At 40.3% G+C, this 22,324-nt stretch overlaps 1 protein-coding gene and 2 long non-coding RNA genes across 7 annotated transcripts in view; 1 reads left to right on the forward strand and 2 right to left on the reverse strand.

Annotated features, from left to right (window-relative positions):
• Positions 1-322, reverse strand: part of TRAPPC8 (trafficking protein particle complex 8) — a 50,105-nt gene extending 49,783 nt beyond the window's left edge. For all 4 annotated transcript variants that reach the window (XM_015282601.4, XM_004939821.5, XM_004939820.5 and 1 more), the window contains exon 1: positions 18-322. In XM_015282601.4, the coding sequence (XP_015138087.2) occupies positions 18-174 (157 nt within the window). In that variant the 5' untranslated portion in view covers positions 175-322. The remainder of the gene's footprint in view (positions 1-17) is intronic.
• A 52-nt stretch (positions 323-374) lies between these two features.
• LOC124417722 lies at positions 375-14,692 on the forward strand. Of its 2 annotated transcripts, XR_006937291.1 has the most exons (3): positions 375-486; positions 2,627-2,777; positions 7,254-14,692. It is a non-coding gene; the product is annotated as an uncharacterized LOC124417722 (long non-coding RNA). The 2 variants fall into 2 exon arrangements; XR_006937290.1 differs by having other exon boundaries at positions 2,627-14,692.
• Positions 14,693-16,779: 2,087 nt separating this feature from the next.
• On the reverse strand, positions 16,780-22,137 carry LOC124417723. Its single transcript, XR_006937296.1, has 2 exons — positions 21,719-22,137; positions 16,780-21,633 (listed from the first exon to the last, which is right to left on the reverse strand). It is a non-coding gene; the product is annotated as an uncharacterized LOC124417723 (long non-coding RNA).
• Positions 22,138-22,324: the final 187 nt, after the last annotated feature.

A 22,324-nucleotide genomic window follows, 5' to 3' on the forward strand; every position in this document is an offset into this window, starting at 1 on the left:
CCACGGCCGGCACCGACCTTCCGACGTGAGGCGGCAGAAGGGCTTCACCAGCTCGGCGAAGCTCAGGTTGTTCCTGCGGGTCAGCCGCTCCGCCTCCTCGCTGCACAACGCGGCCACCAAGGGCACGAACGAGTCCTGGATGAACTCCTGCACCGACTGCACGCACTGTGCCATCTCCGCCGCCGTCGGGGAGCCCGAACCGGACCCGTCACCTCGTTCCGCCGAGCTCCGCTTCTCCCGCCGAGGCCGCGGCCGGCCGAGTGCTCAGCAGGCGGCCCGCGCCGCCATGTCGCGCCTCCGCCGAGCCCCTCGGGTAGCGCCCGTCCCGGCGGCCCCCGCGCTCGCTCATGTGATTGGCCGCGAGGGGCGGGGCCGGGGGGGGAGGCGACGGTGGCCGCGGGGTGGCCGAGGCTCACCCCCGCGCAACGGAACTGTTGGTGCGCTCCGACGGCGCGGAAGCCTCCGCCGAGCGCCGCCTTCTGACAGGTACTGATGGGCTCCTGTGAGGTGGGTGGTGCCTGGGGCCGTGGCCGCGGCTACAAGCTGGAGGAGGTCAGGGAGCGTTTGGCAACTGCTCTCCTTATGGGTTCCTTCTAACTCGGAATATTCTGTGGTTCTAAGTGTGTGTGAACTTTTAAAAACAAAAAGCAGATGAGGTTATTTCTGTTGTTGATACTACATAATGAATCCATCCTGATTGGAAACCCATTCCCAACTCCCCTTCCACAGGCAGGGCTACCACCCAGCAGCTCAGCTGCCCAGGCCCCCATCCAGCCTGGCCATGAGTGCCTCCAGGGATGGGGCACCACAGCTTCTTTGGGCAGCTGTGCCAACGCCTCACAGCCCTCTGAGTGAAGAATTTTCTCCTTATATCTAATCTAAATCGCCTCTATTTTAGTTAAAAGCTATTCCCCCTTGTTTTATCACTGTCAGACCATGTAAAAAGTTGGTCCCCCTCCAGCTTATGAGCTCCCTCCCCTCAAGTACTGGCAGGCCACAATGAGGTCTCCCCAGAGCATTCAGTTCTTCAGACTGATCAACTCCAACTACCTCAGCCTGTCTTCATAGGAGAGGTGCTCCAGCCCTCCAGTCATCTTCGTGGCTCTCCTCTGGGCACTTTTCAACAGCTGGTCCTGGAAATGCTATCCAGAAGCTACTGAAGATTGCATTAAAAATATTTTGGTTTTGATAGGTACTGGAACATGTCAAAGGCCAACTTTCTGCAAATATTTATGGCTTGTCCATGTTTGGAAGCTCCCCAAAGAGACAGTCCAAAATAATGATTCCAGAGATAAAGTGGGACCTCTACCTGGCATGTGGAAACAACAGCTCATTTCCCCCATCCCACTTAATCCTGTGCTTCAAACCAGCACACACACTACATCTGGTAGATTGACATGGAACAAAGAAGTCCCAGTCGCAACCACAACTGATTTGACATAAAAAGCTATTTTTAAATATTGAACATCCCGGTGCCTTTTTAGCGGAGGTTCAGTTTCACTTCCCATGTTTTCCTATGGAGTAGAACCTTTGATTCAGACCCTGGCTCATTTTGCTCTACAAAGGAGAGAGAAACAACCCCAACTTCAAGGAACACGGTAGCTCAGGGTGTTTGTATCTTAGATCTGTTTGCTAAAAATAGCACTGCCATGGGGATTCAAATAACATCATTTACAAGGCAGAAGGTGCATCAGAAGAGATGTAATATATCACCTTTAATTACTTCTGTAATTCCCAAGCCTGGCAATTTGGGCACAAAATTTTGCTTTTAAAGTCAGCCTACTAATATGTAGGATTAACAGTTGACAGAATTACAGAGAGGCTGATAAGTCATAATCACAATTCCAAATTCTAGCCATCTAGATTTAGCTGAAAATACTGCTGCTTTTGCAGAGGAGAAACAGAAGTGAGGTTATGTGGGAAAGAAGTGAGATTGTGTATTGTGATAAGGTGGGACGGGGATGAAGGAATGGAAAAAAGACAATGAAAAAGTAAGAAAGGGTGTTTTAAAGAAAGCAGAACAAAAAGAAAATCATGGTGACAAAAATATGTCTGCTCTCAACTGTAAAAACAAACAAACCAAGCATTACTGAAAAAACCAGGACTTGGAAGTGCATAGGCCCTACTCTTCTGCTGCTGCTTTTCTGCTGCAGGTTTGATTTTTCACTCCCTTCCACCCTACTATGCCAGGTGTGGAAAATGATACACTTTAGCATACTTGACAGAAATCATTAGAAGGTGATTTTGGAAGCAAGTCCCCATCAGGCAGCTGGGCCAGTAGCTGTGGATTTGCTCCCTGCCAAAGTTGGGGCCAAGGCCACTGCCTCAGCACCTGCAGGTCTTGCACACACACGGGTACATGGCTAGTGATGCAAAATCACATCCTCACATTGAAGAGTCTGTAGGTTTGGAGATGGGACAAGAAAGGACAACATATGTCCTATGTGTATTTGGGTAAGAAACTGATACAGCTCATTAAAACGTAAAAGTGAGATAGAGGAAGGGGTAAAGCTTGTTGTTAGTTGTTAGTTTATTTGGGGGGGGGGGGGGGGGGGGGCTGTCTGGTTGGGGTTTGTTTTGTTTTTCCTTTGTTTTGTTTTGTTTTGTTTTGTTTTTTTACTTCAAGACAAAGAAGAACTACAAACCTCAGCCAGTCAGGAGCAACCACCATCAACAAGCCTACTGCCCACTGTGGGAGAAGTAACAGTTCTATTGATGCATCTCAGTGGGGATGAATTTCAGAAACAGCACTGCAGCCTCACTTTCTCTTTAGAGAGGTATCAACACACATATACAAGATCCTGGATTTGTGCAAGTCACACAGGGACAAAAATTAAGTTTGACACACTGTGTCTAGTACTGACAGACAGCAGAAGAAATGATTTCCTTGAGCTACGTGCTGTAGCTTTTACTATAGTCGGTTTTGATTGTGGTTTAAGAACAGATACTGTATTTCTAGCATATACGTTGTTGCTACTCCAGTCCACAGGGAAGCTGAAAATTTTCATGCTTTTTGTGTGAGCTTTGTTAAAAGATTTGAGATGCTGAACAAACAAATTTTTGCTATTCAGTTAAACTTTAATATCCTGAGTAAGACAGCAATGTGCTTAATACAGAGGAACTTGCAAAGGTTTCTTAACAGAAATCTTTCTCTGAAAAGGGAATAGCATGTCACTATTGTTTTATTGAATCAGATTTTCTAGTTCTCCTTTTCTGCGTATTTAAGTAAGTACTGTTGGAGGCATGAGGAGAAGACGAAAATGATTCAAACAGTAGATTCTCACTTAATAATCAACTATTTCCTGGATCACAAGGGGTATTTTTCCTAGGTATTTAGTTATGTAAATAAAGCTCTGTGTAGTGCAAAATCCTACAGTAAAAATAAATGCCTCAGAACAATACCAGCAGTTTTCTATTGTTCACCAGATATTACTCCTGGGGATAAAATCAATTTGAGATTTCCTGTGTTTTGTATGATAAGAATCTCCTGTCTGTCCACAAACAGATTACTTTTCACAACATTACGAATCAATTAATCAGTAAAATGGACCAAACCATGCAGACAGATTAAACAAACTTTTCCTCATCATTTAAAAAAATAAATAAAAATCTATATTTAAAGCAATGGTGAAATTTTTGACTGCAAAATGTATCTTAATACACTGCAAGCAATTGAACAGCCATAGAAAGATCATCTCAAGATTACTAGTCCTATTTAATAGTCCTAACAGTCAGGCAGATGCAATTCATCTATCACACCTCAGGCCAACTGAGGAGAAAGAAATACAAATTAAAACAATCAAACAAAAAACAAAACAACAAAAGACAGCCTCTTATTGTATGCAAAAAGATGGGACAAATAGTATTTTTCAAGTCACCATTTTGTTATTTGAGTTCGCACCATTCCTTGAAAGCACTCTGTTTAGACTCCTTGTGAGTGTAAATCATTACTTTTGAGGAAAAAATAATGAGAAAAGAGAAAGAGGAACATGGAAGTTTTTCAGATTAAGGGCACGATCCTGTTTCTGTTGGACAAAGTTCTTCTAAGTTCCATGTTGCCTGCATTTTGTGTGTCTGGAGAGTTTAAGGAAAGCCTGAAACAGTCCAAATAGCATGTAAAACCTTTGAGCTATACCCTGTTTAATAATTCTTTCAACCCTAGTTGTAGCTGAATCAAATCAACAATAACAGTAACTACAGGGCATTCCTATTTATCTTAGGAGCCACCATGTGCATATCTACTTAAGGAGCAGATTCACAAAGGAATTCAAGCCAACTTAAGCCTCATTACTGATTTAAGAAAGCAAAACAAAACTGCTGTCTTCTTTTTACCTCCATGAATCTGGCTCTGCTTCTCAAGTGGATGTACAGTGTAACATTGGCTGGAGAAAAGAACTGAGGCATCTGAGAATTAACCCTGTTATTAAAAAGCATTCCAGCTTACTGCTTGAACAGAGTTGCACCAATAGAAGAAAGCAGTGGCTCAGGGCAGGAGCTTGGACCAGGCTTTGCAAAGGAAACCTAGGCTGTGAGTGACCTCAGCCATCTGCAGAAACACCAGGAAGCTGATGAAACCTTACTTGGCATGAAATGGGCATGCAGGGACAACACAGAGGATATAACTTTGTCACTGTTTTGGTTTGGATGAGAAGCATGCATGCTTTGGGTTCATGTGAAGGAATGATTTTAGATGTAACTGAACTATAAAGTGCTTGCTATGGGTGCAGTCATTGTGTTCACTCAGTCCACAAGCCAAAAAGCATCAGCTGATCCAGTCTACAAAATTCACTCCCAGGCTGCACTAATTGCAGATATAGACATAACTATGCCTTCCATCCTGGGGTTAACTTCAGTCATTTACTGCTGCCTGCACTGAAAGCACTGCTGCTGTTTGCTCAGCCAAAAATCTGACGACAGAGGGGCAGAGTATGTGTAACTCTGTTTATTAATATTTATCTTTTCCCCACAAATCTTCCTGCTGAATGAAGGAAATATTACTTATATTCTGCTATACTATTGGAGTTCTGGAGATGCACTCTCATCTGAAGCATAAAGGAATTAATTCTGATTTGGATTATTTTGTCTCTGGTATTCGTAGGGATGTAGTTCTCAGCTTTGGAAGAGATGGAAGGCAGGGAGAAAGTCAATATCCTCTTTCAGCAGCTTCCAGATAGCACAGTGCCTACAAGAGAGTCATCTACACTGTTAGGAACTAGAACTGAACAGATAATTATTGTTTTTCTGTTTGGGAAAGAAAGGAAACAGAGGAAGGAAAAGTATGTTAGATGGAGTCTGATAGTGCTGGCTCCTAAACTGGAAAACCATGACCACAGGATATAATCTCTTTCTTCCATTTCTTGTTTTTTTGTACTAGATATGACAAGGTGAAGTCTGAAAGAAAACCAAGTGATTTGTTACGAATCATTTATTCTTCAAGTTGATCAAGAAAGCAGTGATTGTTACTGATCAGGCAATACTATGTAAATAAAACAATAGGAGGCAACATAGGAAGCTAAATTGGCATGGATTGCCAGTTTACAAAGAAACACCAAGGGAAAGAACAACAACATGAAAAAAAAAACAATGCACAAAGCTGTACCTGGGCAGTACTGCCAGGAAAAAGACATTGGATCCAAATCTGCAATTAGATGAACAGGGCATGGTAATGGTTTCAGGGTAGAAAGATTAAAATTGATAGGAAGTCCTTGTGGCTGAGGTGGGAGGCTTGGTGGTTCTATATGGAAGCCCCAGATACAGCCTGCATCAGACAAAAGGAACTGAGAAAAAGTACTAAGGAAGGTTTATAAATTTATTTGGATTTCAGTAGATTATTTTTCTATATGCTGACAACCAAAAATAAATTTCAGGTACTGCTTTTTTTCATTGCTACTCCTTCATGAAAGAAGCATGGAAGTTAAGTAATTTCATGAGTTAACAAAAAGATTTTATCCTTTCTCTTAAGATGCTAACAATTAAAATATATGTAGCAGGATTTTCCCTAGGGTAACTCTACAGTTCTTCAAGGTACAAGGGCATATTAGAGATTACACAGTTATTATAAAACCAGTGTAATGGCAACACATGCTGTCACCTGGCAGTATGTGTCTAATTGATCTTACTCAATTACTTAATTTTATGACTCGCTTTAGTAAAGGTTAAGACATTGATGTTTTAGAAGGCTGTGCTGAATAATACCATTGTTGGAGATTACTTTCTCATGTAATTGCTTCATTAAAAGCAGGTAAATAGAGGAAGAGTCATCCTGTCAGGAAGCACACTGAAACGGAATATCCTATGTCAAAGCAACAGCATTACTGTCTTACATACGTATGTTTTCTAGTGTCTCCCTTTTTGGAGTGGGAAATACTTGCCTCTTTTTGACTTGCATAAATGACAGTAAACTCAAGTGAGAAACTCCTCTACAATTTTAGCATTTTTAAGCATGACAGGGAACAAGAAGGAAAGGCAGCTCAGTGGGCTCTTTGTAGGCCTGTCAACAAATATTTGTACTTCAACAAGTATTTTCAACTGCAAAGCCACAGTTTATGTGTAGGTGGGAAAGGGTGCTGTGGTTCAGAAGCAATACTCACTGCATGCATGTTCAAGATATGCAAAGGAAAATTTATTCCAGAGCCTTTGCTATGGAGCAGTGTCTCTGTATCCAGTCCTCTTCTGTTATCCCAGTTTCCCTAATGCAATTTTAGTCAGACAATCTGTGGTCATAGGCTGAGTGAAGTATTTAGTCCTTCACTGAAGGGACTTGTGAAGCCACATTTAGGGATCAGGAGGGAAAAATGTGTCATGTTTTTTCATACAGCCCTGTGTTGTTACGATGTTTCCAGTTCTTCTCTGTCAAGGTGATGCTCATATACCTTCACAGGAAACTGCATGCTGTAAATATCGTGGCTTTGATAACCATTGTTGATGTTATCCTAGCAGGCAAATATCAGTACCTTCAAGCTGTTGCCTGCTAGAACCTTCTCATCCTTTCTTTCTGTCTTTCCCTGGACCTGCCCAGCAGCCAGCTGGAAGACACCCTTCCAGCTCCCAACACTGGGTGTGTCTGGTCTCCCAGCAGAGGATGCTGAAGGAGTGTCAATGGGAGCAGATACAGTTCACCTCACAGGAGATGGGACCATTTCTGGGGGAGATACAGGAGGAGATTCAATAGAGCTGTCTCAGTAGAGCAGTGGAGGCTCTAGAAAGGGCGGCACTGCTTCACCACCATGTTTTTTCTCTACTCTTTTTTGTAGGCCTTTTTCTGGGGATGCAGAATGCCCATGCCCTGGATTCTTTGGTGGAGTTTTACTGTACGCATCCTTCCCATATACAGCAGGAGCAGACCTATGCAAGCTCACTCTCCAATAAACAACATTTAAACCAAATGGTTTAGTTCGATCTCTTGACTCATTTGTCTTTCACTTAGAGCAGTGAATCTAATGCAACAAATATCATAATTTCCCTCCCTTTGTTTTTTTGTTTGTTTGTTTGTTTGTTTGTTTTGTCTGCTATCCCCATTGGAACACATCTGCTTTCATTGGTAGTAGTGCTACCATGGAAGCACATGCTGCTTCTCCACTCTGCTCCTTCATTGAGTTCGGCCACTTCTTACTCTTCTAGAACTAAAGTATATGAGCTTGCATTTGGCTACTTCAGAAGGCATGTTAGTTGAACGAGCCCAGTTTATCCTGGAAACTGGATCACACTCTGTAGTGTCCATTGTCATCACCATTTATTACTTCATCTGCGCTTTTGGCTCTGCAAAAAGAGACAAAAAAAAAACCCCAAACAAACAAACAAACAAAAAAAACCCAAAACATTATTTGATTTTTTAAATATGTTTCCAGATTATTCATAAAATTATTACCGGCTCTTGGGTTTTTAAGGTTTTGATGCTATTTTGTAAGATCTGTAATATAACATATCTTTTTTTCCCATGTGCCTTATTAATGTTATGCAATACTAAATCATTTTAGTTTGAAGGCCACAAAGTATCAAGTTAAATACTGTTCCTAAGTGTATTACCTCAGCACTGTTGCAAACATCAATATATTTTTAAGTTCAGCAGAGAACAACCTGAGTTCAGCTGACGAGGCCTTTTTGCAAAACTCTTAGAGTGTTAATCTGCTTTCATTGACTGAACTTCATCTTTTACATTTTATAAATTATGAGGTCAACCACGTTGTTTGAGTTCAGCTTTGGAGGATTTCCATTGTACGCTCAGCAAGGCAGAAAACTCCTCAGCTAGATCTTCTACAACTACTGACTGAAAGATATCTGTGCTCTCCTTTTACCATATTTGTTTCTAATAAATGTGTTTTAGTATTTAACTTGTAGACTGGCAAACTGTACAATATTCTGATCAGATATAAATACTTCATCTTCTCCTTATCAAATACCACTAAGCAGCTAACCACTGAACACATTTTGCATCATTAGCTCTCTTATGTCAGTCTAGTACCAAGCATTTACTGACATTCTAACTTATTTTCACAGAACCACAGGAGTTGCTACCACCTCTCTGGGCAGCCTTTTCCAGAGCTTCGTCACTCCAACAGTAAAGAAGTTTATTGTGTTTATACTTCAGGTTTCCTTCTATTGTCTCTAGGTTTTCTAGACTTGAATTTTCTTTGGCTTCATTTGGGTGTTTTTTTATTGTTGTGTTTATGATTGCTGCCTACTTTTAATTATTGACATTCCTTCCTTTTCCAGAAAGCGCTTTTAATAAAAGTGTTTTTTAATATCAAAATATTGTGGAACACAATAAATCTTCTGATATACATCCTGATTTTTGTTAATACCATGATGTTTCTTGACTTTTTTTTTTCTTAAGAGAAAACAAATCAGGCAGATGTAGACAATTTATCCACATGAGTGTATCTCAGTGTATGGTAACTGTTGAGTCACAACCTGAACCACTGATTGAGCAGCTGGGGAAAGGACCAGGTCAGCCCTGGGAGCAAGAGGTGAAGGTGATTCTCCTGTGTGACCAGAAGGCGTGGAGCCTGGCTGCACCTCTCTTAGACCCCATTTAAGGGCTGACTGCCACTGGGGAAGGATCTCTTTCTGGAGATCCCTTTTTGGTGGAGTTTTGCTCTGTGAACCTGGAATCTTCAGATGCAAGTGAGCAATCTTCTCTCCTTCCTTTATAGCATCTTTCCCATCATATTGATCCGTGCAATTGCTACACTCAGTAAATACAAACACATAGGTAATGCCCACTAATACATAATTACGTGCACATATGAAAGAGCTTGGCTGAGCCTGTGCTCTGTCTGCCCTTGTTTGATGTAATTAGTTGTGACCACTTTTCTTCAGGCAATCACAAGCTTCCAGCCTTGCAGTCATTCCACCTCTACCCACCACACTCGGGTCTGTATGCGTGGTACCTATTTTGTGCTGAAAAATTGTTGCTGGTAACTTCTGGAAACTCTAATGCAGCTTTACCACTGTCTTCATGACGCTTCCATTCTTCACAAATCAGTGATGATAATGCCAGTTTTATTTTCACATAGCATTGACAGGCACTTAAGGGCTTATTAGCTTTTCTTATTTTTTTTTTTTTTAAATTGCTTTTAGCATTGATGACTAAATGCTTTCCATACATTATTCATTTTTACATTGCATCAAACTGTAAAGAAGTATGTGATATACTAGAAAAACTACAGTTTTGGTCCCTGATTGATTTTCTTTCATAGCTTTTGTGTTTCATTATCTTTCAGTGATTAATGATATTTTATAGCATTGTATTATTAATGTAGTCATACAAATTAAATTTGTGTATAACTGACATCTAAATCTTAACCAAGTGGCACCAAAAGCAACATAGCAATAGACAAGATAAGAGTTCAGCCTTGGTATTACCATTTTCCTCATGTTGCATTTGATGCTACAGATAAGTAGTAACTGACAAAGAAAATTCATTGACTTGATTCCAACTGACAAGATTTCACATATGCTGGAACATATCTTGTTGCAGTTTCTGTAAAAATGGATACTGTTGTTTAACTTTTCTTTTAAATTATTTTTTGCTTTACCTAAGATATTCTAAGGTGTTCCTACACTTGCTTTCATTGTTCATCAGCAGGTAGCATATGAGTAAACAGAAAGCACACAGGAAATATTGCTATCCTTCTGTTGTTATTACAAATTTGATTTGGCGTGTTAATAACGTGACTGTCAAAGCTGTTTATATTTAAATGTTCAGTGAAGATAATCATCACTATAGAGTTTGGGCTCAGAAAAGGGTGATATCTTCCTCCAGAAGCAAATCTGTGATGGAAATTTCCATGCAGATCACTTGACAGGAGATTACAAGTTTTTCTGCAGGCCAGATACAGACTGAGAGATACAGAACATGCAGATGCTTTCATCTTGGAGTTGCCAAATGTACTGCAGTTCCTTTTTGCTTTCTTACTCAAAACCCACTCAAAAGTGGGTCATACCCAATTTTGCTTCAGTAAAAGCATTTAAGTAACAAAATATGCATTGGATTCTGGAAAATACATACCGAGTCATGCACAGGTATTACTCATTCTTTGTGATATTACATTCAAATTTTCCCAGTATTAAAGAAAAATATTTTTTCGTAATAAGTAATACGCTGCCCCAAAGATATTGAAACACACTCCAACTGTACCTAATAGAGCTGGTGTAACCTCCAGTCAAATGAGAAAAATCTGCATAGATTCCAACTCAGCTATGTGTATCACAACATTTCCAGTACTTGTAGAAATAGTTGGCAGCGCTACTTCTGTCCTTCAGGTGTAATCCAAGCTAAAACCTGCCTGCAGGCAAATCACGTATAACAATTCAGAGTTTATCCTCGGACAGAGAGCATGTTGGGTCTTGGCTGTACTCTCTTTGTGCTTTGTGCAATAATTTGTACTCCTGTGAAATAACTACAAAAAAACCACCACCTGTCTGACTGGGGATTTGGTTGTCTTTTACAGAGCTCCACAGGGCTATGTGAAGAAGGCTTCCAAAGGAGAGATCACGTCTAGAACCCTCCTGTAGATGGATCACAGGCTGTTGGGCATGTTGAAAATGCTGTTGCGTTGGCAGACAAGCTTTGGCAAGCTGCTTCATAGAGGCTGAAAGGAGGTTTTGCTTCCAGCTCCACTCCTCTGCTGGAATTACTGTCTGCACAGTAATGGGGGAATGCAGACCTTTGACTTAGCAGCTCTGGTGCAAAGGGTAAAACATTCACCTTTGCTAAAGGTTAAAACTGAAATGCTTTTCTGGAAGCATAGGTGAATTTGCACTAAAACATCAAACTGAGTAGAAGAAAGAGAAGCACTTGATTCCTCCTGCTGCTCTGGTGGTTGGGAAGATGGGATGGAAAAGGTGAGCGGCCTTCCATGAGGTGCAGCACAGAAGGGTGAGAATGGCAGCATTTGAAATTGACTCAATGTAACTACTGGTGCTGGTATGAGTGACTGGCAAATGACCATAGTGATTTATGTGGATTATTAAGTGTCGATAAAGATATTATGTCGATAAAGATATTAATATTAAGTGTTGATAAAGATACATGAAAATTGCACAGAATGTGGAGCACAGGTTTGTAACTTCGATCACCAATTACCAAATAATTCCAGAGACTTACCTGTGAACTGACACTATTAAGATCTTCTTTAAGGTATGTCTAAATGGAGAAATTCCACCAATGTGGTGATGGAAGAATTAAATTTGTGATTCTTGCTAGACTTATCAAGTTCCAAATCTAAAAGTGCTCCAAAACATTCTGGTGCCACTGCAAAAATTAAGCTTGAGCCTAAGCCAATGCAAAGGAATCTTCCTGACTCTGTACATTGGCTTGACTATAGAAAGGGCAAATGGCCCAATTGTAAAATTCCTGGCTACACCCAGAGTTGTTAAACTTCAGTAAAAATATATAACATTTTGTGGAATTTTTATATTCCCACTGTTTGGTAAGGTCTAAATAAAGCCTTTGAAGCTTCATTTACTCATTTTAAATGCAGGTGTTCAAACTGGAACACATACATTCACCAAAACAAGGCACAGCACAAATAGTAAAGAAGGCGATGTGGTGGAAGACGGCATACATCAGTAGGAAAACAGTTAACCAAGATTTAGTTCATACATATTTAATTGAACATGTATTTAAGCCAAGTATTCTTTCCCATATCTTTGCATACATACTTCTATGTCTCTTTCTGTATAGCGAACTTTTCAGTCCTCTCGTTTCCCCATGTTTTTATACACTCATGATTTTTTTTTTGTACTGCTTAGACCTGACCTCTCTTATTTTTTCCCTGACTGTATTCACATCTGGCTTTTATCATTTTGTTTGTCTGGCTAACTGCAAAGCAATACCCTCCAATCTTGCTAGTCTATCAGCAGTGTGAAAATACCACGAAATGTAAACCACCAGCAAATGTGTGAACTACCAGAAAGCTGCTATTTGCAGAGTGGTGAATTACAGAGAGCGTAAGAAAAGCAGCAAAAATGTTTTGTTGTTAACACTGTCACTTCTTCCCCTTCCCCCCCCCCCCCTTTTTTCTTTTTTGCCATGGATTTTGTAATGGGTAAGATTTACTTAAAAATAACAATGAATTGCATGAACACCTTGAAATTAACAGTAGTTAAATATTGACATTAATTTCAATATTTTAAAAATCAGGTTTTGCAGAATATATCTTTGTATATTGTTCCTGATATTTGGCAGACTGCTCTTGGCAAATGCTCCTGTAGTGCCTCAGTCACATCAACGCACAGATTGCTGTGTTGCCATAAAACTAATTTCATTTGCAATTTCCACATGGGGAGAGGAAATTGCAATTAAGTGACTGAGGCATGAATGTGTTTCGTTCTGCTGCATCTGCGGTCAGGATGATTGTCTGTATCGAAGTGATGGTACAGACACGTGGGTCAGTGTCATTTGAAATTTCTTCACCAAGATTCAGCAAGTCTGTTAATCCATGTTTAAAAATATGACTATAAAATAACATTAATATATTATATTTAATACTTATTATCTCTCTTCTGCTGCTCAGAGGGCTAACTGGCATTAGTCAGGGGATGGTGAGCAATTTCTCGTGCATCACTTGTTATACACATTCATATATATATATATATATATATGTCTTTGTCATAACTATTATCCTTTTCCTTTTCTCTATCTTAGTAAATAGTTCTATCTCAACCTGCGAGTTCTACTTCATTTTTTTCAGTTCTCTCCCCATCCCACTGGGAAGTGGGGGGAGTGAGCAAAAAACTGTGTGGTGCTGAGCTGCTGCTGGGTTAAAACATAGCACTCATGACTGTGCTTCACAAGATCTGTCATAAACAGGTTCTGGGTTAAAGGAAATGGCATAGCTTGTAGCAGCAGCAACGTAAAACCCAGATCTTATCCTCAGTGAATCTGTAAAATATTTTGCTGCTGACTTCACTGAGGTCAGAAGTAGACTATCAATTTGGTAAACTTGTTTTTAACCATCAGTCTAGATTTTCATCATTAAAAACAGGGGAAGATGTGAGCTTGGAGGGTCTACTCCAAACTAGAAATGTATCCCTACGACATCCAAAACTTCATTCCCAAATATTAACGGCCAATGAAAAGAACAAATAAATTCACTACAAAATAATAATTATTTCAGTCCCTTTGATTTCATAAGCTGAATGCTTTTATTAGATAGTATATTTGAGTAATGCTTGAGGAATTGTTCCAGTAGTAAAAGGAAACACATATTCTTCCCTAGTTACAGCTGCAATGTTGATATAAGGCTTTTAACCAACGGTCAGGACAATGTGTGAAAGTGTCATGGTATAAAACATAACAAGCTGCTGCTTCTCATTTCTTAGCTATGTCTGAGTGAAATGAAAGTTCATTGGAGAACTTGTGAATAAACTATAGGGAAATATGAACCTGTATAGGAGCTTAGAAATGCTGCACAGAGATTATGACATTGCAAAGTGCTTTTGAGTTTGTTAACGCTACACAGTAAAGCCAAACTGGTAGAATAATTATCTGATTTTTTTTTTAATTAGAACTTGTTAGTGTTTCATAGATTTCAATATCAATCTAGTACTAATATTTTGAAATCATAATGCTCAAGTAGTACTTAAAGTGGATGCTATTTTTAGCAGTAATTACATTTTTCGATAGAACTTAACTCCATGTGACCTCTTTGTAGAGCCAATAGTATTTTGCTAAGTTAGCAGCTTTTTGCTATTTTTCTTGGGGGAGAAGTATGTTTGTTTAAAAAAAAATCCTTAAAAATATTATTTCCAGAATGAATAGGACAATAATAATCTAAATATAGTTGGCTCACTTCTAATAATTTTTTCCTCAGAAACAGTTTCCAAGTACAACCACTGGAAATAGGCAAATACTAAGAGACTGATGACATTCCCTAAAGACTGACAGCTTTTCTTATTTATATATTTATATTACATATTTTTACAAAACATATGTACATATATACATGCACATATATTTATATTTTTATATATATTCATATATATACATATGCTGAAAGTTCACTTTTTTTGTCCTTTTCATCCTCTTTTAGGAGCCTACTAGATCCATGGATCAGGCATGTAACAACCTTACAGTGACTGAAGTTCTGAAGTTCAAAGGGCTTTAGTTTTGTTTGTTTTCTAATATTTTGTCTAAACATTAGGATCAAATGTGACATAATTATTAAAATGCTTCTGATTTACTGAATTTAAAGTCTCTACTCTTCTTGCTTTTTCAATTTTTAATAATGCATTATCCAGTTTGCTTGTTAAGAGGACATATCTACTGCTCAGTTATTGCTCTTCTGATGCACAGAAACTTTTACGTACGCACATTTTACAACTTTGGTAACCTGAAAACCAGGTCTCCACCATAAGTAAGACCATACTCTGTACTGAAAACTAGGTTGGAATTCTCTGCAAGATTGTGTTAATGCTTAGTGAGGGCTCCTCAGAATTGGTAGTTTGGTCGTACATGCTCTAAGTGTACCATAGCAATGAATTAATACCTTCATCAAATGTCTGTATTTGTACTGTTCAGTAGTTTCTTCCACTCTCCCCTAAGGTCACGGTTGTGTTGTTAATGCTTTTCTGGATCAATATCCTGATATGCTGGCACAGCATACATTGGCAAGGCTGACCTTTTGCTAGCACAGCATATGTCACATCTTGGTGCATGTCAAACACTCATAGTACGTTTTGGCTATATAAAAGAAGTTTATCACATCTGGCCAAAGCAGTCTAAACACTTTTTAAAACTACTTGTACTACTAAAGACCTATCAGTTATATCCACTGCTACTAACAATTCTGTATCTCTTATTACCTTAGATATTCCTGTCATTTTTGCCAGTGCAGTGAAGATGAGGATGACTTATTGGATCGTTGTCTCACTTACTTCAGATTAGAAAGGATATGGTAATGTGCATAAGTTCAGTATTCACAGATTAAACAAATTCTAGTAAGTGTTATTGATAGGAGATAACAAGTATGAAATTTATTAATTGCTTAAATTGACTTTTACACTGCAAGAAAAACATCTTTTCCCTCTCCCCTGCTGTCACTGACAAGTGTGGATGCATGTGATGTTTAAAATGTTTAATTATGGCCAAGACAATGAGCATTATTAGGTTCAGTGACCTGTATACCTGTGTATCTCCTGCTGTAGGGAACCTGTTTTAGTAGGGAGGTTGGGACTCTGTGATCTCTAAAGATCCCCTCCAACCCCTGCAATTCTGTCTGCTTTTAAGTCACGTATGCACTATTTCTCTATACTGACCTAACTCAGATTCATGTGCAGCCTTTGCTGCATATTCTAATTTGGGGTTTTGTGTTATGTACAAGTGGAAGAGTGGCATGGTTACGATGGTACTTTACAGGTGTTATAGTTGGAAAGATTACTGTGGTGAAAAAGAGATGATCAAAGAAGAAATGCTCACCTGTATCTGAGGATCTAGGTTCACAGTGGAAAAACTCCAAAAAAGAGGGATCTCCAGAAAGAGATCCTTCCCCAGTGGTAGTCAGCCTTAAATGGGGTCTAGCCTGGCTCCACCCCCTTCAGTCACACAGGTGAATTGCCTTCACCTGAGCTCCCATGGCTGACCCAGTCCTTGTCTCGGGTGATCAATCAGTGGTTCAGGCCATGACTCAATAGTTCCCATACCTGTTATAATTTGAGAACTGCTTATACATGCAGCCTCATACAGGAGTGTTTCGTAGATTTGTTGGGTTTCTTTTTTTTTGAGTGTATGTGTATGTTTTCCTAGTTGTTGTTTTGTTTGTTTTCTTTCATACGTTAAGATAACTTTACATAGGTGGCTTAATTCTGAATGTCTATAAAGGCTGAAAGGTCCTACTTTGATCCTCTGTACAGTTAAGGCCCACTGAGTGTGTAGAATCAGATCTCAACAGGTATATGGGTTATTTGTTATTAATTTATTATTAGGATGATAAACAAATGGATGATAAACAAGGGAATAAGCAAATAGTTTGGATGATGAACAGATTCTATTCAAAATATTTGCAATAAAAACAAAGCAGCATTTGCAAGTCCAATCTCTTGTTAGCGAGTCCAAGTGAATATATTAACCTTAAAATATACATAGGCCAACAATACCTGGGATGTGGGCAGACACAAATTCATAGCTGGGATTAGCATAATCCCTATATTTATGTTCAATATATGTGTGTATATATATATTATAAAGTGGAAAAGCACTAAGAAAATAGGGTTTGATTGGAGAGCAGAGGTGAATCATCTTCGTAATTTGAATTTGTAACTCATGCACAGAATGGAAACAGAACTATATACAATAGCACTTTATTGACTCATTAATATTTATTTATATACACAGTAATATACCATCCATCAACAAATTGGACTCTTTAATAAATAGCATTAACGTTGCTTGTTTTTTGCATAATCAGTTAATTAATGCTTCTGCATTTGACATTCTCATTTACTTTATGTTGCATAATGATTTATCTTGTTCTGTGCTGCAGTGTTTACTCCTAAGGAGTAGAAAGTTAAACAGTAAACTTTGTTAAACAGTATTTTGTTGCCCAGTAGCTCGAGTAATCAAAGTAAAATCTATTAACACATTAATTAGTATCTTAATATTCAATAAAATACCCTTTTCTTTTCTTTTGGAGGCATAAACATCATTGCAGAAGTTATTATTGTAAAAGTTCCAGACAGGTAATTCTCAAAGTATGTGCACGTGAATCCTGTAAGCAGGACATAAGGAGTACTGAATAACAGCAGAAGTATGTGGTCTGTAGGCAAATATGGACAATAAAATGGGGTGTTGACAACCTGATTAGACTTTTTTTTTCCTTAAGCATTGTTCTAGTTTTAAAGCAACTTTTAAATTAAATTGAAATTTAATTTAAATCTCCCATATTTTTTTCTGTAAGGATAAAAGCAAATATTGTCAGTTTCTTTACAAAAAACAAAGGTCATGAACTCTGATAAACCAGTATACAAATAAATAAATGGTTTTTATAGCATCCTCTCCCATTAGATTGCAGCTCCATTCCAGGAGCATGCTGGCCTTTTGAATATCCATAATGAAAATGTAGTGCCAAAGGCAGGTGACAAAGCACTAACAAATTGGAACAAAAGAAAAAAAGGAAAAGCAGTATCAGGCATGCTACCTGCTGGCAAGAGCAGTATTATTGACCCCGTAAGAAAGCATGAGTTTCCATTTACAGTGTATGCAAGATGGGGCTCAGAGTTAGTGAGGTTTGTAAGTGAAATACATCTTAAAAAAAAAAAAAAAAAGCAAAAAGTGAAATAATATTCACTTGCTATTTTTTTCTATTTATTTGTGGGAACATTTGAGTAATTAAACAAATTTTTGTCCTAGAAGCAAAGCAACCAAATAAACTGATCCAAATTATTGGACTTCTGGTTTCCTGCACACCTAAAAATAAATAAAGAAATAAACACTGAGAACTTTTTGTATATAGGAATTAAGTTAGCACTGATGGAGAGTTCTTTTTAGTTCTGTCAGTGCCTGCAAGTATTCTCTGTAGGTAGTACAGATACACCTGGCAAAAGCAAAGAATGTCCATCCCCTCCCACATGGCACCTCCTGATCACTGTGTAGCTATACAGTTTTCTCTTTCCTCTTATGCCTATGTGTCTCCAATGGCTCCAGCAGAACTCCAGGTAGCTGCCCATTGCACACCGAAGAGGAGATGCACTCTTCTTGCATCAGCAGCAGTCAGGAAAGCCATCAAAATAATAGTTGTACAAAGCAGCTGTTGTACAAAAAGTAGTTATAGGAAGTTGTACAACAGCTGTGCAAAAATGATCTAAAATATACTTTTTCAGCGACAGTTGCCCATAGAAAAATTTGATGAGCAATTCTACAAGTTTTCACCTTTGAGATTTCATTTCACAAACACTTTTCATCATGAGGAATAAAAAGTTGGCAGGGCCATTGATTTCATCTAAAATGTTTGATTTAAAATGCTTTCCGTCAAATAAATGTGTTTCATGATGTTCAACTGCCTGGTTTCTTTTTACATGTTGTCGATGTCAATGCCAAAAACTACCTAAGATTTACCATGTTGGTGCCGTGCTATATATTGCTCCATGGCATAACAGTTGTCAACTCCAAGGTCACAGCTTTATTAAAGGATCAAGATTTACAATAATGTTAGCTCCAGCATGAATGCCTTCACACACATCTTCCCATACTTTACTTCTCTGAGGTCACCAGCCCAATCTCTCCCCCTGCCAAAGCTACTAATCCATAAATACTGCAGTCTCCTGAACTAAGTTCAAATGGACCTATCATCTTCTTTGAGTAATAAATCTTTACTTTTGTTTAACACCTGCCTTCAGAGAATGCAACCCTCTTTACCTGCAGTAATTAATTTACCTTCACCACGTCCTTATGTGGTGCTTAAAAACTGCTCCCCTTTTACAGACTAAGGAACCGAGGCATGATGACATGCTTGACTGCAGTGCCACAGGAAGACTGAAAAGACTTGGAAGCCTGTGTCTGCATTTAAGTCTTGAATGCTGAAGCTGAAAGCTGTGCTATATCCCTCCCAGTCCTGTAGTGTCTAAACTGAGGCCTCTGTAGCTCTTCTTGTAATGTAGTTTCATGGCATTGATAAGGCAAACCTGAAGTTGGCTATATGGGAGTGTATAGTCCTAATCGATGCACACAGATATAAAGAAGTATTCTGCAGACTCTTTATCACTCAAGGTGTGGTTGGGTATCTTCTGGTTGTGCTTGCACTGTTGAAGGGATTACTGCTACCAACTTACATACCCCAACAGGGGGTACTGCTACCCCTCATGCCTTCTCAGATCTACAGGCCTGGCTTCCTACTTCATTTCAGACAAGGCCAGTTAATTACTTCAAGCAGCAGTTCTTTGCCAGATGATGAACAGCTCAGCTAACTCATAGCAACCTCCAACAGAGCAGTAATGAGTACAGGAGAGCAGTTAGCTCAGGTGCCAGCAGAGCCCCAGGTACAAAAATACACCTTACCTCAGTGACTCAGCTTCCCAGCTCTGTCCTCTCCCGTGAGTCCTATGCACAAGAAGTTTTGCAGTTGGCACTGGACTTTCTCCTGAGCTGAAGCGTGCAGTAAATATCCCAGCCCAGATGACTTTACTCTTAAATTGCTTATATGAATGGGTGAACTTCACGACTACTAGAACACAAAGGCCTTCAAATCTTGCCTTGGTATGATCTAAAAATGAAGTATTTGGGACAGTCTTTAGCTTTATTTGGGTCTTAGCTTTTGCTTGGAAGGACAGCAGCATTTTTAGCCAGTCATAACTGAGATCCTGAATAAGAAAGCAGAGCCACCATCCTTCACAGTATCACAGAAGAGTTCATCTTCCATCCTCATCTAAAGTGAGACCTGAGCTTTAGCTTCATTTCGTCTTCTCTCTTTTCCCTCCAAAGCGTGGGACCAGATAGTGGGGGCATTGCCTTGCTGCTGATCCCTGGCAGATACAAGCAGCAGCCCTGAGGGATGGCTAAAGCCTAAATAGTTTTGAAATCCTGGATGCTGAAGGCCTAATTGAACCACAAGGCTTAATGTTTTGTATTTTCTCTTCCCTGAAAATATAATTTCAGGCTACAGAGAGAGTTTCCTACCTAGCGATCTCCTCTAGACATCTGCTTGTGGTATAGACAGTTGCAGTCCCAAGGAGAAAAGAAACATGGAAGCGAAGGAACGATTTATCTTCAGCCCATGGCGCATATTTTTAATACAGGATGAGAGACCAGGACCGACCTGAATCTTAGTTTTATTATGAACCAATATAATTTCCACAAATGAATATATTTTGAAACAAACACAGTCTCTATGAATTGGTTTCTTTTAAAAGTATTGCCAGCATTTTGTTTGTTGTTCATCTGCCAAGAGTTACATTTGAGGTGGTCAGTGCTAGATGGGCTAAACAAGCCCAAATTCTTCTCTACCTGGAGAGATTTGTTGGCATAACTACATCACTGTAGTGGTCTCCTTACAATTCCTTATTCTGGAAGAAAAGTGCACAGCCATGCTGCTGGATTACTGTTAAACTTTTTTGTCAGTATGATTCAGTAGGCAGAAATTTTTAACAAAATATTACTAATAGCACTAAAACTACACACATAAATGCTGCTGACCACAGTGAGAGGTCAGATGCATTCCTGAGCTGCCTGTGCAAGGCGTCCCATAAGCCATCCTCTGAACCCCCCTCTGCAGCTGATATTGCTGGCACAGCCACCTCCGTACTATGCAGTATGTTCACCAGTGATGTCCTACAGCAGAATGACATGCACACACATATGTTTTGTTTTGTGTAGGTTTACACTTCCATTAGGCAGAGGTGCCACAGAGAGTCAGCCTTCTCAGTATGCTATGCTGCAGCAGCTGCCTAATGTACACCACAGAATAATCTGAGCTGGAAAGGACCCTAAAGGTCACCTGGTCCAACTCCCCTGCAATGGACAGGTACACCTACAGCTACAGCAGGTTGTTCAGTGCTCTGTCCAGCCTGACTTTGAATGTCTCCAGGGACGGGGCATCCACCCGTCTGGGCAACCTGTACCAGCGTTTCACTGTTCTAACTGTAAAACACCTTTTCCTTATAGCCAGTCTAAATCTCCTGTTTTAGTTTGAACCCATTTCCCCTTGTCTTATCACAACAGACCTTGCTAACAAGTCTGTTTCCTTCCTTCTTATAGTCCCCCTTTAGAAGGCTGCTATGAGGTCTCCCTGGAGTCTCCAGTTCTCCAGGTTGAACAGCCCCAGTTCCCTCAGCCTGCCCTCATAGGAGAGGTGTTCCACCCCCTGGATCATGTGTGCGGCCCTCCTCCTCCAGCAGGTTTATATTTCTCCTGTACTGTACACCCAACTTAAGTTTCCCAGAATGAAGTCCTAAATTTATTAGTTCTAGAAAGGGTAGCAGAAAATGTTCATTTAGTTAATAATCAAAACTCCTGAACATTATAACAGCTTATATAACATGCCTTTAATGCTTTGTGAATACCTCCATGTTTGAACCACTACTTTATCATCAAGAAGAGTGCAGAAATGCCTTCACCATTTATGCAGAAGGTGCCTGCAAACACTTTCCTCTGATTTCATACTGTCAGCAAGCGTCAGTCTGTCCCTCTGCTACTACTACCTGAAAGAAAGGTGCCAATGGCTCAGCTGGGTTGGCCATAGATTTGTTACCTCTCTGAGTGTCTGTACTAGACCCACTTGCTAACCTGTAGCACTTCCCCTAGCCACTTTGGGGACCAGCATTTCGTAGCTGTTTCCACATCCGCATTTGCAGCATACTCAACATGGGCACGATAGGGGGACAGGGACATACAGTAGGGCAGGATTGCCAGCAGCACTTGCAAGGCCCCAAGCGGGCATCTGAACGTCAAGAACTTTCCCAGATACGGATTCTCTTAACTCTAGAAACTTTTGGGGGCCGAGAAGCTCTAAGAGCAGAGCGGGACAAGGCGCGGGTGCAGCGCGCTGCCACAGGAACAGGCCCATATCCGAGCTCGCCCACCCGCCGCCACAGAGGTCGCGGCCTCCGACCCGGCGGCACGCGCAGCGGCGCCCGCTCGCGGCCAGGCTCGGCGGGACGAAGCTCTTCTTGGTCGGCCGGCGCCAAGCGGGGCGGGGCTGAGGCTTCTCGGGGCCGCTACGGTCAGAAACCCAACGCGGTAGCGCGCCCGGAAGACAGACACCCGCCCCGCCGTGTCCCTCCACCGCGGGTACGCCCACGGGACCAGGAAAAGAGAAAGGGGGCGGTGGCGCCGGGCAGGGCGGGGCGAGGCCGCCCCGCAGTATCGTAATAGTCCCGCCGGGCCGGGAGG

Source organism: Gallus gallus, chromosome 2, assembly GCF_016699485.2.
Source record: "Gallus gallus isolate bGalGal1 chromosome 2, bGalGal1.mat.broiler.GRCg7b, whole genome shotgun sequence".
Taxonomy (NCBI): domain Eukaryota; kingdom Metazoa; phylum Chordata; class Aves; order Galliformes; family Phasianidae; genus Gallus; species Gallus gallus.